At 36.0% G+C, this 20,136-nt stretch overlaps 1 protein-coding gene across 5 annotated transcripts in view; it reads right to left on the bottom strand.

Moving 5' to 3' along the window:
• The window catches only part of AKT3 (AKT serine/threonine kinase 3), a 344,485-nt gene that overhangs the window by 144,945 nt on the left and 179,404 nt on the right, over positions 1 to 20,136 (bottom strand). For all 5 annotated transcript variants that reach the window (XM_063707276.1, XM_055380781.2, XM_055380779.2 and 2 more), the window contains one exon: positions 1,094 to 1,238. In XM_063707276.1, the coding sequence (XP_063563346.1) occupies positions 1,094 to 1,238 (145 nt within the window). The remainder of the gene's footprint in view (positions 1 to 1,093; positions 1,239 to 20,136) is intronic.

Below are 20,136 nucleotides of genomic sequence, written 5' to 3'. Positions count from 1 at the left end.
CTTTCTTATCTCTGAGTAGGTAGGTGGGTGTAGCTAGACTTTGTTTTTCTTTTTGCAATGATGGAGGAACAAGGCAGATTAAATTGACATAAAAGAAAAGAGGGATTCAGTTCAACAAACAAATAAAGAAGAAATCTACAATGAAGACTGAAAGGGATCTCTGACATTTGGCCCAGATCAAGTATAGAATATTATTCTTATTCACATAAGGAAAGGATAATTAACTTTATGTTGTGAGTGTATAACTTCACCAAGTCCACAAGCTTAATGTGGAAAAGGGAGGATATGAACTCAGGAAGTCTATCTCCAAAGAGTTCTTAATCACTGTGCTAATACCAAATTTCACGGATAATACCTTGAAAATTTGTGTTTTCCTACCTGAAGATTAATTTACAACCTATTAAATCAAACATATTCTAAAGTGATAAATGGCAAGCTTATCTCAACACCTCTATCTTTAGATTAATCATGAAAATATCATTTTTGTAATAAGGAAATTGCTTTTCAATTTTCTATAGCAATGAAAAAATTTATATTTCTCATAAAAATATAAATTCGTACTTATTATGCTGGAGCACTGAGAGAAGGAAAAGTCTACTTCCCTACTGACTCAGAAGCAGCCATTAAATAAGAGTTATTGTTTCCAAGATTGTTCACTTTCCTGCTGACTTTACTATGACTGAGGGCACCAATCAGGAAGTACATCCGAGCCATTACTGCTCGTGCTTTTCGGGAGAATATGAAATGCAAAATGGAAAAGAACAAATCATCAGGGAAAACATTTTATTACAAAGTTTCTAAAATTGTATTAAAAATAATAAGGAAAAAATGCAAATTATAAAGTAGTGTGATGGCACATCAGTCACACATGAGCCCTATCAGCATTCAGTGCTAAAGTGCTGAATCACTGAAACAATGTTCACCTATTTGGTTTTAAACAACAACAGGTATTTCAGATTCATGTGAATAAGACCCACCAATATATTTACATATCGTAAGAAAACTGGCTGACATCTTTCTGCAAATGGTAGCTTTTAATATGTTTCTTCCAGACAAATGAATGCTGTGCTGGGAATAAGTTATTATTTTCTACCTTTCTTTTATGATGGGTTGTAGAGGCATCCATCTCTTCCTCTCCTATATTATCAATTTGTGAAGTTGGACTACAATTCATTCTCTCCTCTTCTTGCCTTTGCAGTCTGTCCGCTACAGCCTGGATAGCTTCTGTCCATTCTTCCCTATAAAAATGAGCAAAATTTCCCATTAATAGAAGATGGTAAATGATTTAAATATTTTCCTTCTATAAAATATGAAATCAATACAAATAAAATCTATTCAGAAATCAAACACACTCAACACAGATAAGCATACGCTCTCACCATCACCCCAAAGTGAAAATAATCCTAAGAGCATTTCATTCACCACATGCCTAAAGTCTGTAGTAGCATTTTTTGGAAGTATGTTAAAGAAAAAAAGAGAAGAAAAAAATTGTTGAAAACTCGAGTTAAAATCATTTACATGAAACGTTAAATTTTATTTGTCTGTACATATATATATCCTACTTTTTTTTTGGAAACGGTCTCACTCTGTCGCCCAAGCTGGAGTTCAATAGCATGATCTCAGCTCACTGCAACCTCCACCTCGTGGGTTCAAATGATTCTCCTGTCTCAGCCTCCTGAGTAGCCTGGATTACAGGCATGTGACACAACGCCTGACTAATTTTTGTATTTTTAGTAGAGACGGGGTTTCACCGTGTTGGCCAGGCTGCTCTTGAACTCCTGACCTCAAGTGATCCATCCGCCATGGCCTCCCAAAGTGCTGGGATTACAGGCATGAACCACCGCACTTGGCCAATCCTAACTATTAAGTTGACCCCCTAAAAGTTTGCTGCAGTTTTTAGAAGTGTTTTGCTTAGCTATTTTAAGTCCATCATTGAAATACTGAAGATTTCTATGAGGTCCAACAGACATTCCAAGGAAAGGTTTTCAAAGCCAAAAACTTTCATTGTTTCCAGATCATAGTAAATTTCTTAGAAAAACTAAAAAAAAAAAGGATACAGCTTATAGTTTGAACAATCAGTCTCAGGAGCATTTATATCAAGCATTTATTTTTTGACATTTGGCTATCAGACCAAGGATCACTATTTTTCATGTGAATTTTAAAATCAGCTTGTCTACTTCTTAAAGTCTATTTGGATTTTGAATGGAATTACATTAAATCTATAGATAAATTTTGGGAAAACTACCATCTTAATCATTTAAATCTTCCAATCCATGAACATGGTATAGCTCTACATTTATATAGGTCTTTAATTTCCCAATGCAATGTTTGCAATTTTCTGTGTAAAGATCTTTCACATCTTTAACTGAATTTATTCCTACATACAATCATGCACCACATAACAATGTTTCAGTCAATGATGGACTGCATATACAATGACGGTCCCCTAAGATTATTACACTGTATTTTTACTGTACCTTTCCTATGCTTATATGTTTAGATACATGAATACTTACCATTGCATTACAATTGTCTATAGTATTCAGTACAGTAACATGCTGTACAGGTTTGTAAACTGTGAGCAACAGGCTACACCAAAGAGCCTAGGTATGGGGTGGGCTATACCATCTAGGTTTGTCCAAGTAGTATGTTTACACAATGTTCCTAAAGACATGTTTCTCAAAACGTATCACTGTCATTAAGTGACACAAGACTGTTCTTTTATGCTATTGTGGAGGGTTTTATTTCACTTTCTAATTGTTCTTATTAGTATTTAAAAATACAATTGATTTTTGTATATTGACTTTGTATACTGCAACTTTATTAAATTCATTTATTAGTTCTAGTCGCTCTTATTTTTCTGCATTTTCTACACATGCAACCATGTGGTATGCAAACAAGAGCAGCTTTACTTGTTTTCAATCCGTATGCTTTTTACATCTTTTTCTTGCTTTATTGTCCTAGATCAGACCTGCAGTACAAAGTTAAATGAAAGTAAACAGCAGCATACATGCTTTGTTTCACAAGTTAGGGATAACGTTGTTTTCATCCCCCTTGAATATTATGTAATTTGTAGATCTTTCATATGACATTTACTTAATCAACTAAGTTCTATTCTATTTCTAGCCATCTGCATATTTTTAATGAAAGTTTGTTGAATTTTTGTCAAATGTAGGCCAGGTGCAGTGGCTCATGCCTGTGATCCCAGCACTGTGGGAGACTGAGGTGGGCAGATTACCTGAGGTCAGGAGTTCAAGACCAGCCTGGCCAACATGGTGAAACCTCGTCTCTACAAAAAATACAAAAATTAGCTGGATGTGCTGGCAGGAGCCTGTAATCCCAGCTACTCAGGAGGCTGAGACATGAGAATCACTTGAACCCAGGAAATGGAGGTTGCAGTGAGCTGAAATCACACCATGGCACTCCAGTGAGGGTGACAGAGCAAGACTCTGTCTAAAAAAAAAAAAAAGAAAAGAAAAAGAAAATAAAACTGTCAAATTCTTTTTCTGTATCTCTATAAAATGATCACACAGATTTTTAACTTTATCATATTAATATGGTGAAATTAACTTAATAGTTTCCAGATGTTAACACAACTTTGAATTCTTGGGAGAAGCTCCATTTGGCCACATAACTTAAGCTTTTATGCTTTTTACCTATTGTTTAATTTGTTGACACTTTGTTAAGAAATTCTGCATATGTTCACAAGTGTATTGGGCTATAGTTGTCTTTTCTTAAAATAGTTCTGATTTCTGAAATGAGGGTGACAGTGGCCTTATAAAATAAGTTGAGAAGTATTCCCTTCTCATTATTTTCTCAAACAGCTTGTAGAGGATTGGTCAAATTTCTAACTTAAATGTTTGACAGAACCCACCAATAAGGCTGTCTGGGCTTGGAACCTTTGAGGAAAGGTTCTTAATTACTAATTCACTTCCATTCATTGATATTGGGTTTTCTAATGTGTTCTTGGGTGTCAGTAATTTGTGTCTTCCCTCTTTTTCCTTTAACAATACCCCAAAACGTTTTTCAATTCTATTAATTTTTTTCAAAGAAGTACTTTTGGTTTTATTAATTATTCTCTACTATTTTTCTGTTTTCTATTTCACTAATTTCTGATTGCTATTGTTTCTGTTTTCTTTTGGTTTATTTTTCTGGTTTCTTAAGATACAAGCTTAAGTTAACGATGTGAGAAATTTCTTCTTTTCAAATACAGGTATTTAAGGCTACAAATTTCCTTCTAAGCATTCATTTAGCTACACCCCACAAATTTTGATATGTATTATTTTCATTATTGTTCATTTAAAATTATTTTCCAATGGCTCTTTTGAGTTTTTTGACCCATGATTATAAAAAATTATGTTAATTTCCAGTAATTGGCATCTATTGTCTTACTGTTATTGATTTCTAATTAATTCTACTGTGATTACAGAACATACACCGTATACACCGTATAACTTTCATCTTCCAAAATGTACTCAGAATTATTTTATGACCAAGAATGTTATGTGTATATGTGTGTGTGTATATATATATATGTTGTGTATGTGTGTGTGTATATATATATATATGTTATGTGTATATATATATATGTTATGTGTATATATACACACTTTAAGTTCTGGGGTACATGTGCGGAACGTGTTTTCTTACATGGGTATACATGTGCCATGGCGGTTTGCTGTGCCCATCGACCTGTCACCTATATTAGGTATTTCTGCTAATGCTATCCCTCCCCTAGCCCCCCACTCCCTGACAGGCCCCAGTGTGTGATGTTCCCCTCCCTGTGTCCATGTGTTCTCATTGTTCAACTCCCACTTATGAATGAGAACATGGGATGTTTGGTTTTCTATTCTTGGGATAGTTGGTTGAGAATGATGGTTTCCAGCTTCATCCATGTCCCTGCAAAGGACATGAACTCATCCTTTTTTATGGCTGCATAGTATTCCATGGTGTATATGTACCACACTTTTTTATCCAGTCTATCACTGATGGATATTTGGGTTGGTTACAAGTCTTTGCTATTGTGAATAGTGCCGCAATAAACATACGTGTGCATGTGTCTTTATGGTAGAATGATTTATAATCCTTTGGGTATATACCCAGTAATGGGATTGCTAGGTCAAATGGTATTTCTAGTTCTAGATCCTTGAGGAATCGCCACACTGTCTTCCACAATGGTTGAACTAATTTACACTCCCACCAACAGTGTAAAAGCATTCCTATTTCTCCATATCCTCTCCAGCATCTGTTGTTTCCTGACTTTTTAATGATTGCCATTCTAACTGGTGTGAGATGGTATCTCATTGTGTTTTGATTTGCATTTCTCTAATGACCAGTGATGATGAGCATTTTTTCATACATTTGTTGGCTGCATAAATGTCTTTTGAGAAGTGTCTGTTCATATCCTTTGCCCACTTTTTGATGGGGTTGTTTTCTTCTTATAAATTTGTTTAAGTTCTTTGTAGATTCTGGATATTAGCCCTTTGTCAGACGGATAGATTGCAAAAATTTTCTCCCATTCTGTAGGCTGCCTGTTCTCTCTGATGATAGTTTCTTTCACTGTGCAGAAGCTCTTTAGTTTAATTAAATCCCATTTGTCAATTTTGGCTTTTGTTGCCATTGCTTTTGGTGTTTTAGACATGAAGTCTTTGCCCATGCCTATGTCCTGAATGGTACTGCCTAGGTTTTCTTCTAGGGTTTTTATGGTTCTAGGTCTTACATTTAAGTCTTTAATCCATCTTGGGTTGATTTTTGTATAAGGTGTCAGTAAAGGGTCCAGTTTCAGTTTTCTGCATATGGCTAGCCAGTTTTCCCAACACCATTTATTAAATAGGGGATCCTTTCCCCATTGCTTTTTGTCAGGTTTATCAAAGATCAGATGGTTGTAGATGTGTGGTATTATTTCTGAGGCCTCTGTTCTGTTCCATTGGTCTGTATCTCTGTTTTGGTACTAGTAGCATGCTGTTTTTGTTACTGTAGCCTTGTAGTATAGTTTGAAGTCAGGTAGCATGATGCCTCCAGCTTTGTTCTTTTTGCTCAGGATTGTCTTGGCTATGCGGGCTATTTTTTGGTTCCATATGAAGTTTAAAGCAGTTTTTTCCAGTTCTGTGAAAAAAGTCAATGGTAGCTTGATGGGGATAGCACTGAACCTATAAATTACTTTGGGCAGTATGACCATTTTCTTGATATTGATTCTTCCTATCCATGAGCATGGGATGTTTTTCCATTTGTTTGTGTCCTCTTATTTCCTTGAGCAGTGGTTTGTAGTTCTCCTTGAAGAGGTCCTTCACATCCCTTGTAATTTGGATTCCTAGGTACTTTATTCTCTTTGTAGCAATTGTGAATGGGAGTTCACTCATGATTTGGCTGTTTATTATTGGTGTATAGGAATGCTTGTGATTTTTGCACATTGATTTTGTATCCTGAGACTTTGCTGAAGTTGCATATCAGCTTAAGGAGATTTGGGGCTGAGACAACGGGGTTTTCTAAACATACGATCATGTCATCTGCAAAGAGAGACAATTTGACTTCCTCTTTTCCTATTTGAATATCCTTTCTTTCTTTCTCTTACCTGAGTTCCCTGGCCAGAACTTTCAATACTATGTTGAATAGGAGTGGTGAGAGGGGGCATCCTTGTATTGTGCCGGTTTTCAAAGGGAATCCTTCCAGTTTTTGCCCATTCAGTATGATATTTGCTGTTTGTCTTAAATACCTGTTATTATTTTGAGATACATTCCATCGATACTTAGTTTATTGAGAGTTTTTAGCATGAAGGGGAGTCGAGTTTTGTTGAAAGCCTTTTCTGCATCTATTGAGATAATCATGTGGTTTTTATCATTGGTTCTGTTTATGTGATGGATTACGTTTATTGATTTGCGTATGTTGCACCAGCCTTGCATCCCAGGGATGAAGCTGACTTGATCGTGGTGGATAAGCTTTTTGATGTGCTGCTGGATTCGGTTTGCCAGTATTTTACTGAGGATTTTTGCATAGATGCTCATCAGGGATACTGGCCTGACATTTTCCTTTTTTGTTGTGTCTCTGCCAGGTTTCACCAAGGTTAAAATGTAGGAATAAATGTTGAGGGCAGCCAGAGAGAAAGGTCGGGTTTCCCACCAAGGGAAGCTCATCAGACTAACAGCGGATCCCTCTGCAGAAACCCTACAAGCCAGAAGAGAGTGGGGGCCAATACTCAACATCCTTAGAGAAAAGAATTCTTTTTTTTTTTTTTTTTTTTTTTTGAGACGGAGTCTCACTCTGTCGCCCAGGCTCGAGTATAGTAGTGCAATTTTGGCTCACTGCAACCTCTGCCTCCTGGGTTCAAGAGATTCTCTGCCTCAGACTCCCGAGTAGCTGGGAGTACAGGTGTCTGCCCCCATGCTTGGCTAATTTTTTTGTATTTTTAGTAGAGTTGGGGTTTTGCCACGTTGGCCAGGCTGATCTCGAACTCCTGACCTCAGGTGATCCACCCGCCTTGGCCTCCCAAAGTGCTGGAATTACAGGCAAGAAAAGAATTTTCAACCCAGAATTTCATATCCAGCCAAACTAAGCTTCATAAGTGAAGGAGAAATAAAATGCTTTACAGACAAGCAAATGCTGAGAGATTCTGTCACCACTACAAGGCACTAAACATACAAAGGAACAACTGATACCAGCCACTGCAAAAACATGCCAAATTGAAAAGACCATCAACACTATGAAGAAACTGCATCAACTAATGGTCAAACTAACCAGCTAGCATCATAAAGCATCAAATTCACATGTGACAATACTAACCTTAAATGTAAATGGGCTAAATGCCCCAATGACAAGACACAGACTGGCAAATTGGATAAAGAGTCAAGACCCATCAATGTGCTGTATTCAGGAGACCCATCTCTCATGCAAAGACACACACAGGCTCAAAATAAAGGGATGAAGGAATATTTACCAAGCAAATAGAAAGCAAAAATAAAAAATAAAAAAAAAGCAGGAGTTGCAATCCTAATCTCTGATAAAACAGACTTTAAACCAACAAAGATCATAAGAGACAAAGAAAGGCATTACATAATGGTAAAGGGATCGATGCAACAAAAAGAGCTAACTATCCTAAATATAGACGCATCCAACACATGAGCACCCAGATTCATAAAGCAAGTTCTTAGAGACCTACAAAGAGACTTAGACTCCCACACAATAATAGTGGGAGACTTTAACACCCCACTGTCAATATTAGACAGATCAATGAGATAGAACTCAGCTCTGGACCGAGTGAACCTGATAGACATCTACAGAACTCTCCACCCCAAATCAACAGAATATACATTCTTCTCAGTGCCTCATCGCATTTATTCTAAAATTGACCACATAATTGGAAGTAAAATACTCCTCAGCAAATGCAAAAGAATGAAAACATAACAAACAGTCTCCCAGACCACAGTGCAATCAAATTAGAACTCAGAATTAAGAAACTCACTCAAAACCGCTCAACTACATGGAAACTGAACAACCTGCTCCTGAATGACTACTGGATAAGTAATGAAATGAAGGCAGAAATAAAGACATTCTTTGAAACCAATGAGAATGAAGACCCAATGTATCAGAATCTCTGGGACACATTTAAAGCAGTGTGTAAAGAAAATTATAGCACTAACTGCCCACAAAACAAAGCAGGAAAGATCTATAATTGACACCCTAACATCAAAATTGAAAGAATTAGAGAAGCAACGGCAAACAAATTCAAAAGCTAGCAGAAGGCAAGAAATAACTAAGATCAGAGCAGAACTGAAGGAGAAAGAGACACGAAAAAACCCTTCAAAAAAAAAAAATCAATGAATCCAGAAGCTGGTTTTTTGACAAGATCAACAAAATAGACAGACCTCTAGCCAGACTAATAAAGAAGAAAATAGAGAAAAATCAAACAGACACAATAAAAAATGATAAAGGGGATATCACCATCAATCCCACAGAAATACAAACTACCATCAGAGAATACTATAAACATCTCTATGCAAATAAACTAGAAAATTTAGAAGAAATGGATAAATTCCTGGACACATACAACCTCCCAAGACTAAACCAGGGAGAAGTTGAATCCCTGAATAGACCAACAACAAGTTCTGAAATTCAGGCAGCAATTAACAGCCTACCAACCAGAAAAAGTCCAGGACGAGACAGATTCACAGCTGAATTCTACCAGAGGTACAAAGAGGAGCTGGTCCCATTCCTTCTGAAACTATTCCAAACAACAGAAAAAGACGGAATCCTCCCTAACTCATTTTATGAGGACTGCATTATCCTGATAAGAATATGTTCCATCCTGATCAATGTACCATGCTTACTTGAAAATAATGTCTCTTCTGCCACTTTTGAGTGTAGTGTTCTATAAATACTAGGTATATCAAGGTGGTTGATAGTGTTATTCTATGCCTTAGCTAGTTTTTTGTGTGGCTCCTCTACCAAGTGCTGAGAATTTTTAAATCTCCAAATACAGTTGTGAAATTGCCCATTTTTATCCCTTTAATTCTGTTATATGTGTTGATGACTGCTATATCATCCTGTTCAACAGACATTTTTCTCATTATAAAGTATCCTAGTAATCTATGGTAATACATTTAATTTGAAATGATATAATACGGCAATCCATTCTTCTTATGCTTACTGTTTCCATGATCAATCTTTTTCAATCTATTTATTTTCAACCTGTATCTTTACCTTTTTCTCCTTTCCTGCCTGTTTTTTAAATTATTTTACACTTTTTCAGAATTCCATTTTAATTTTCCTGTTGGCTTTTCAGTCGTCTTTTTTTGCAATTATTTTTGTATATATCCTTAGCTTTACATGGTCCACTTATGTAATATATGCCAGAATAATTTCTAATTCCATTTCTCCTCCAATTAGCCTGGTAGCCATCATACTCTCACTATCTTTTTAGTAATTGTAACTTAAATTATAATATTTAACTTTGACTTTGCAAAGTCTAAAATGTCCATACTTTTAACTCTTACCAGAAAATACAGCAACCTCACAAAAAATTAACTCCATTTTTGTCAGGATCTCAATTTATGTTATTACTTCAGATATTTTTCACTTATATAATTAAAACACAACATAAATTATTTAAAAATCAATACTTACTTTTATTTATTGGTTTATTTAAGCATTTTGTTTTTCATTCCATTCTGTACTTATCCTCCTATCTGAGATTATTCTTATTGTGTCTAAAGAATACTAGGTTAGTTATTATAGGTGTGCTAGTGACAAATCTTATCAAATCATTGGAGGGTGAGGGGAGTAGAGACAGGATCTCACTATATTGCCCAGGCTGGTCTTGAGCTCCTGGGCTCAAGTGATCCTCCTGCCTCAGCCTTCCAAGGTGCTGGGATTATAGGCATAAGACACAATGCCCAGCCTCTTTCAATTTTTTACTGAAAATATTTTCATTTTACTTTTATTCATGGAAAATAGTTGTTTCTTAGCACTCGTTTTCTTTCAAAACTTTGGGGATATCATTTCATCATCTTTGGAAATATTCCATTATTTGTGAACATTATTCCATTATATTTCATTATTATTCCATCCCACATGTTGACATTACCTTTTGGTCTACATGCTGCTGCTCTGAAAGCAAACATTTTTTCTCTGTCTACATTGGGGATTTTCCCACTATCTTTGTTTTTTAATAGTCTAATGAGATTAGGGATTTTCTTCATATTTTTCCTACTTGAGATTTATAGAACTTTTGAAACTATGGTTTGGTATCTTTAACTATTTTTTAAAAATTTCAATCATTATATTTTCAAATACTTTTTGCTCTATTCTCTCCTCTCCTTCTAAGGCTCCAATTATATATATGTAAGACATGCTCACCACATTGTTTTTATCTTACATTCTATTCTTAATTATTTTTATTTTCTATCCTCCTATCTTTGCATGTTTCACTATAAACGTTCTGCTCTGATGTATTTTTGAGTTCGCTAATTTTCTCTAATGTGAGGTCTAGTTTGCTATTAAAGCCATCTGCTAGAACTCATAACTCCAAATGTTTTGTTTTCAATTTTAGAATTTCTATGGGGGCTCTTTCTTTTTAATTTTACCTTGATTACAAATGAAAGCTATTACCCATTTGTTTCTTTTTTATACTTTCCCTCTGTAGAATCAAACAATCTTAACATACTTGAACATACTAATTAATGTATAGTTCTTTTATCTAGAGTTCCTATGAATATGATTCTATTGTCTGGTCTTTTTTCCTCTATTATTTTGGCCACATAGTGTTGAATTTTTGTGTACTCATTTTTTAACAAGTCCTGGACACAACACATGAAAATTGAGGTAATGTGAGGTCTAGCAAGATATAATCTTCTGTTAGAGTGAATTTACATTTGCTTTTAGCAAGCTCCTAGAAAACTAGCAAAGTTGAATCACCTTCACTCAATTTCAGGACTGAAATAATTTATAGTTATATGTCAATCCTCTCAAAGCAAATCTATTTCCAGTTTACTCTTTCTTACAGGGTACAGTCCTTTAAGCTACCAATACCAAAATGTAGTGGTTTACCATGTCTCCTCTTTGGCAGATCCTAGATTCCAAAATATCACTCCCAGCTCTGGGAGCTACTCAAAATCTCTCCATCTCCAATACCACTTCAAGAACTAGCAGGTAACCCAAAAGGAAAAGTAGGTTCACTCTCTGGGTTTCTTTCTTCAATAAAGTTTTGGCCCCATAAATCTTAGCCTTATAAGCTCTGTGGTGTCTTTTTAAAAAACAAGAACAAACAAAAGTCTTTTCCAGCTTCACTAGTGGTAGTTAGCTGGACTACTGACCTAAATTACCTAATTCACCACAATTCATGATACTTAAACTATAACCCTACACCATTTGGTGAGGGTGTGGCGGGGGTGTGTGTGGGGGGGTAATTCCTGCAAAAGAGTATCAGGCCAAAGTACCTGACTAATTGAAAGAGGGCATCCAATCTTTTAATTCCTAAGTAATGTTTAAAAATGTAATTAATTTGAAAAACAGAATGGAGACCCCTATGAAACAAGTACATTAATCTTTTAAAAGTACATATACTACTTTATACAAAAATTAATTTTCACCAACTGATTAGTTACTTACTAATAAATATTTAATTAAATGTCTAATACATGTGTGCTACTAAAGTTTAAAAAAGGAATGGCTTAGGAAGAACTTACAGTCTGATGGGGGAGCCTTGGTATTGTGGGGAAGTATAATAAAATGTTATGGGTAAAATGATACAAGTATACACTAAGTACAGTGGTGATCTAACAATAATAATAGTTTGTGATGGGGACCCAAAAAGAAAGGTAATTCTTGAATGTAGATGTGAAAAATGAATTGGTACTTACCAGGATGAGCAAGAGACAAGCAAAGGATACGAGGTGTTCCTAGCAGTAGGGACAAAAGGGCAAGAAGGAAAGAGCTACAGGTAATGTAAGAGCACAGTATAGCATTAGTACTTGGGAAACAAGAAGGAGTTCAATGTATCTGGAACATGTTGGGGGCGAGGCATACATGTGCGCACGCACATGTGTCTCTGTATGTGAGTGTGAGTGTAGTGGCCATGGTTGTGACAGTGAAAGTAGTTAGCTGTTAAGAGAGAAAAATGACCTTTGTCTATATTGTGGATGGTCATGTGCAGCATAATAAAGTACATATACAAATCATATTTAACAGTAAATTAGTGAAGTGTATCCAATAAATTAAGAAAAAAGGTATACGTGCTATGATCAAAATTATTAAACATTGCTTTAAAACACACAGAAATAATACATAAAACTATCAGAAATGAAGAGATAAAATTGTTATTGTCTGCAGATACTAGGTCTACAAAGAATAAATGTTTTGGGTTACTTAACCCCAAAGGTGATGGTATTAGGAAATGGGCCTTCGTGAGGTCATGATAGAACTCATAAATTAAATTAGTGCATTTATAGAAAAGTCCTCAGAGAGTTCCTTTGGCACTTTTACTAGGTGACAATACAGGGGAAAGACACCTTCTATGAACCGTGAAGAGGGCCCTCTCTAGACACTGAATTTGCCAGCACCTTGAACTTAAACACCTGGCCTCCAGAACTGTAACAAATACATTTCTATTGTTTATAAGCTACTCGGTTTATGATATTTTGTTGTAGCAGCCCAAAGGGACTAAGGCAAATCCCATTTACAAAAGCATAAAAAAGAATAAAGTACTTTAGGAATAAACTTAACCAAGAAGGTGAAAGATTTGTACACTGAAAACTACAAAACATTGCTGAAAGAAATGAAAGGAGACACAAATAAATGGAAAGACATCCCATGTTCATGCACTGAAAGGTTTAATATTGTTAAGATGTCAACACCACAAAGTAAGCTACAGATTCAATGCAATCCTTTTCAAAATCCTACGCATTTTTGCGGAAACAGAAAAAAAAAATCCTAAAATTAGTATGGAAACCATAAAGAATCCCAAACAGCTGAAACAATCTTGAGAAAGCAAAAAGCTGAGGGCTTCATACCTCCTGACTTCAAAATGCATTCTAAAGCTTCAGTAATTAAAACAGATTGGTACTGGCATAAAGACACATAGACTAATGGAACAGAACAGACAGCCCAGGTAATAAAACCATATATATATACAGTCAAATGATCTTTGACAAGGGCACCACAACTAACACAATGTGGAAATATAATGCTGCTGGGAAAACTGGCTATCAACATGCAAAAGAACAAAAGTGGAGCCTTATTTTACACCACACACAAAACCAACTCAAAATGGATCAAAAAATAAATATAAGACATGAAACTACAAACCCTTGGAAAAAACCACAGGAGAAAAACTTCATAATTTGGTCCTTAGAAATGATTTCTTTTTTTTTTTTTCTTTTTTTCTTTTTCTTTTTTTTTTGATTTTTTTTTTTTTATTATTATACTTTTAAGTTTTAGGGTACATGTGCATATTGTGCAGGTTAGTTACATATGTATACATGTGCCATGCTGGTGCGCTACACCCACTAACTCATCATCTAGCATTAGGTATATCTCCCAATGCTATCCCTCCCCCCTCCCCCCACCCCACCACAGTCCCCAGAGTGTGATATTCCCCTTCCTGTGTCCATGTGATCTCATTGTTCAATTCCCACCTATGAGTGAGAATATGCGGTGTTTGGTTTTTTGTTCTTGCGATAGTTTACTGAGAATGATGGTGGACATGGATGAAATTAGAAATGATTTCTTGATGCTAACAAAAGCAGTAATAGATGAGTAGAAATATATCAAAATAAAAAGCTTCTGCACAGCAAACAACAGAACAAAACAGAAAACTACAGAATGAGAGAATATATTTCCAAACCATATGTCTGATAAGGGCTTAATATTCAAAATGTATAGGGAACTCCTACAACTCAATAGCGAAAACAAAAAACAGAAACACAAGTAAAAACTTGGCAAAAGACTTGAATAGACATTTCTTCAAAGTAGACATACAAATGATACACACGTATTTGAAAAATGCTTAGCATTACAAATTATCAGGGAAGTACAAATCAAAACCACGATGAAATATCACCTTACACCTGCTAGTATGGCTGTTATTTTTAAAAAACAACAACATAAAAAATAAATAAGTGTCAGCAAGGATGTGGAGAAATTAAAACCTTGTACACTATTGTTGGGAATGTAAAATAACGTAGCTGCTACAGAAAACAGTATGGAGATTCTTCAAAAACTTAAAAGTAGAACTACCAAATGAACCAGCAATCACATTTCTGGATATTTATTCAAACAAAGTGAAATGAGGAACTTAAATAAATATCTGCCCTCTCATGCTCATTGTTGCACTATTCGCAATAGCCAAGAGGTGGAAACAATCTAAATATCCATCAGCAGATGAATGAATAAAGAAAATGTATTGGCCGGCAGTGTGGCTCATGCCTGTAATTCCAGCCGAGGGAGGAGTATTGCTTGAGGCCAGGAGTTCCAGACAAGCCCTGGCAACATAGAGAAACCTTGTCTCTACAAAAAAAAAAAAAAAAAAAAAATTAAATTAGTTGCGTGTGTGGCTATATAGTCCCAGCTACTGGGGAGGCTAAGCTGGGAGGATCCCTTGGGCCTGAGTTCCAGGCTGCAGTAAGCCATGATCACACCACTGCACTACAGCCTGGCTGACAGAGCAAGACCTTGTCTCAAAAAAAAAGAAAGAAGGCAACTGTGTTATATACATACAATGGAATATTATTCAGCCTTAAAAAAGAAGAAAATCCTCTAATATGCTGTAACATGGATTAACTTTGAAGACATTATACTAAGTGAAGTAAGACAGTAACAGGACAAACACTGTATGATTCCACTTATGTGACGTGTCTAAAGTAGTCGAATTCGCAGAAGCAGAAAGTAGAACGGTGGTTTCCATGGGCTGGGGGTACGGGAATGGAGAGCTACTGTTCAATGGGTTCAGTCATGCCAGATGAAAACGTTCTAGAGATCTGCTGTACAATAATATGCACACAGTTAACAATACTCTATTATACCCTTAAAAATGAAAGAGGATTTCACATTATGTAATTTTTACCATAATTTTTTAAAAGAATGCACTAATGTAGCTAAGAACATTTTTCTTAAAAAAATAAGGGATATGTTGCTATATTAACAGTTAAAAATTTTATAGTTTCTCTAATTAAAGCCATGCGGTGTTAATGCTAGAATACAGAAAGGTCAAAGGGGAAAAAAAGACTAAATCCTAAAAGCGCAAATATGTATATGTGTTATCCACAATCAGTGAGAAAAAAATGGATTACCTAATAAATGGAGATGAGATGATGGGCTTGCCATTGAGAAAAAAATAGAGTCCAACCTTATATCATGTACTGAAATAAATATAAGATGGGTGAGAGATATACATTTAGTTTATGACAGGTAAAAATTTTAGACTGGGCAGAATATTAAAAATAGAGAGTTTTTCTAACTCACACTAACCCTCTCTAAGTCTTCAATGATATTACACTAAAGTCATATAGATTCAGTTTGCCAGTATTTTATTGAGGATTTTTGCATCAATGTTCATCAAGGATATTGGTCTAAAATTCTCTTTTTTGGTTGTGTCTCTGCCAGGCGTTGGTATCAGGATGATGCTGGCCTCATAAAATGAGTTAGGGAGGATTCCCTCTTTTTCTATTGATTGGAATAGTTTCAGAAGGAATGGTACCAGTTCCTCCTTGTACCTCTGGTAGAATTCGGCTGTTAATCCGTCTAGTCCTGGACTCTTTTTCGTTGGTAAGCTATTGATTATTGCCACAATTTCAGCTCCTGTTATTGGTCTATTCAGAGATTCAACTTCTTCCTGGTTTAGTCTTGGAAGAGTGTATGTGTCGAGGAATTTATCCATTTCTTCTAGATTTTCTAGTTTATTTGCATAGAGGTGTTTGTAGTATTCTCTGAGGGTAGTTTGTATTTCTGTGGGATCGGTGGTGATATCGAATCCAGCAGCACATCAAAAAGCTTATCCACCACAATCAAGTGGGCTTCATCCCTGGGATGCAAGGCTGGTTCAATATACACAAATCAATCAATGTAATCCAGCATATAAACAGAACCAAAGACAAAAACCACACGATTATCTTAATAGATGCATAAAAGGCCTTTGACAAAATTCAACAACCTTCATGCTAAAAACTCTCAATAAATTAGGTATTGATGGGACGTATCTCAAAATAATAAGAGCTATCTATAACAAACCCACAGCCAATATCATACCAAATGGGCAAAAACTGGAAGCATTCTCTTTGAAAACTGGCACAAGACAGGGATGCCCTCTCTCACCACTCCTGTTCAACATAGTGTTGGAAGTTCTGGCCAGGGCAATTAGGCAGCAGAAGGAAATAAAGGGTATTCAATAAGGAAAAGAGGAAGTCAAATTGTCCCTGTTTGCAGATGACATGATTGTATATCTAGAAAACCCCATTGTCTCAGCCCAAAATCTCCTTAAGCTGATAAGCAACTTCAGCAAAGTCTCAGGATACAAAAATCAATGTACAGAAATCACAAGCATTCTTATACACCAACAACAGACAAACAGAGAGCCAAATCATGAGTGAACTCCCATTCACAATTGCTTCAAAGAGAATAAAATACCTAGGAATCCAACTTACAAGGGATGTGAAGGACCTCTTCAAGAAGAGCTACAAACCACTGCTCAAAGAAATAAAAGAGGATACAAACAAATGGAAGAACATTCCATGCTCATGGGTAGGAAGAATCAATATCGTGAAAATGGCCATACTGCCCAAGGTAATTTATAGATTCAATGCCATCCCCATCAAGCTACCAATAACTGTCTTCACAGAATTGGAAAAAACTACTTTAAAGTACATATGGAACCAAAAAAGAGCCCGCATCGCCAAGTCAATCCTAAGCCAAAAGAACAAAGCTGGAGGCATCATACTACCTGACTTCAAACTACACTACAAGGCTACAGTAACCAAAACAGCATGCTACTGGTACCAAAATAGAGATATAGATCAATGGAACAGAACAGAGCCCTCAGAAATGATGCATATCTACAACTATCTGATCTTTGACAAACCTGACAAAAACAAGAAATGGGGAAAGGATTCCCTATTTAATAAATGGTGCTGGGAAAACTGGCTAGCCATATGTAGAAAGCTGAAACTGGATCCCTTCCTTACACCTTATACAAAAATCAATTCAAGATGGATTAAAGACTTACATGTTAGACCGAAAACCATAAAAACCCTAGAAGAAAACCTAGGCATTACCATTCAGGACATAGGCATGGGCAAGGACTTCATGTCTAAAACACCAAAAGCAATGGCAACAAAAGCCAAAATTGACAAATGGGATCTAATTAAACTAAAGAGCTTCTGCACAGCAAAAGAAACTACCATCAGAGTGAACAGGCAACCTATAAAATGGGAGAAAATTTTTGCAACCTACTCATCTGACAAAGGGCTAATATCCAGAATCTACAATGAACTCAAACAAATTTACAAGAAAAAAACAAACAACCCCATCAAAAAGTAGGCGAAGGACATGAACAGACACTTCTCAAAAGAAGACATTTATGCAGCCAAAAAACACATGAAAAAATGCTCATCATCACTGGCCATCAGAGAAATGCAAATCAAAACCACTATGAGATATCATCTCACACCAGTTAGAATGGCGATCATTAAAAAGTCAGGAAACAACAGGTGCTGGAGAGGATGTGGAGAAATAGGAACACTTTTACACTGTTGGTGGGACAGTAAACTAGTTCAACCATTGTGGAAGTCAGTGTGGCAATTCCTCAGGGATCTAGAACTAGAAATACCATTTGACCCAGCCATCCCATTACTGGGTATATACCCAAAGGACTATAAATCATGTTGCTATAAAGACACATGCACACGTATGTTTATTGTGGCACTATTCACAATAGCAAAGACTTGGAACCAACCCAAATGTCCAACAATGATAGACTGGATGAAGAAAATGTGGCATAAATACACCATGGAATACTATGCAGCCATAAAAAATGATGAGTTCAAGTCCTTTGTAGGGACATGGATGAAACTGGAAATCATCATTCTCAGTAAACTATCGCAAGAACAAAAAACCAAACACCGCATATTCTCACTCTTAGGTGGGAATTGAACAATGAGAACACATGGACACAGGAAGGGGAACATCACACTCTGCGGACTGTTGTGGGGCGGCGGGAGGGGAGAGGGATAGCATTGGGAGATATACCTAATGCTAGATGACGAGTTAGTGGGTGCAGTGCACCAGCATGTCACATGTATACATATGTAACTAACCTGCACATTGTGCACATGTACCCTGAAACTTAAAGTATAATAATAATAAATAAAATAAAATAAAAATTTAGAAAAAAAATAAAGTCATATAGAATGTCCAAACACCAGATTCTAGGGGTATATAGAAATGCACATACCAATGGCAAATATGAGTATGCTGTTTTTCATTTGTATTAATACTGTTTTTTCTTATAGTTATAAATGCAAACAAAACTGATTGTTCAGAAGAGTAGTATATTATTACAGGAATAGCAGAGGATTTTAGAGTCTTAAGATCTGACAGAAATCCAGCTTTGTAAACACAAATGGCAAAATGAATTGTGCTTCAACAGATGTTAAAAATCCACTAAGAATAACATTTTCAAAGAATATATATTGACATGGGAATAGTTCCACTCATCCAGCCAGTCAATAAATACTGTGTTGGGCCATGGACTATGTGCAAAAGATGTTTTAAATGAGCAAGGAAGCCATCATCTTTGCTGTCAAGAATCTTCAAGTTTAGTGAGAAAGGCAAACAAGGATTACAGTTATAATATGATTGATAGAAAAGGTAGAAAGAAAAATATCTAAGTACCTAGCAGGGGAACCTGCCTAGTCTATAAGAGTCAGAGGTTTTGTAGGAAAAATAACATTTTAAGCTCAGATCTCAAAAGATACATAGGAATTAGCCCAACTTAGTGATTATGGATTATGGGTGGACATATCAACAAATTGAAAGCTCAGTATTAATTATCAAGGGAGAAAAGGCCCAGGATCAATGGTGGGGAGGGGAGGGTGTGCGGGGAGGGAGGGTGTGCAGGGAGGGGAGGGTGTGCAGGCAGGGTAAGAGTTCGGGGACCCATACCCAGAACTGTATCTATATGAAAGGCCTAATTACATCTGCACATAGTAAGATTGGAAGTGCACAAAAGAAAATATTATCAGTGCTTAACTCTTTTCTATATTTCTTAATCAATCATACATTACCATTTACTCTACCGATCAAAAGTGTTATTAAAATAATACTTTACCATTTTGCTTTTATTAAAATTTTAGACAAGACTGTTAAAACTTTATGTATTCGTTTGGAAAATAAGGCTAATAAGATTTAACTTCACAAAGTTGCTGATTAGGATCAAATATAATAACATGTGCAGGATGATGGTTTTGTGACTGTGGTCGCCGGACCTAACTCAGTATCAGAGTGAGCAGATATAGAATTGGGAAGTGGTTGTAAAAACTGATCGATCAGGAGGATAAAAATGTGGACCTGATGAAGTTGATGAGTTGGTTACTACAGTGTTGTCACTACCCACTTTAGTAATAATGACAGTCAATGCTAATTAATCCTCTCTCCCGA

The sequence above is a fragment of the Gorilla gorilla genome, chromosome 1 (assembly GCF_029281585.2).
Source record: "Gorilla gorilla gorilla isolate KB3781 chromosome 1, NHGRI_mGorGor1-v2.1_pri, whole genome shotgun sequence".
Classification (NCBI taxonomy): Eukaryota; Metazoa; Chordata; class Mammalia; order Primates; family Hominidae; genus Gorilla; species Gorilla gorilla.
The sequence above is the reverse complement of the archived record's forward strand: the minus strand, read 5'-3'. Positions and strand labels throughout refer to the sequence as shown.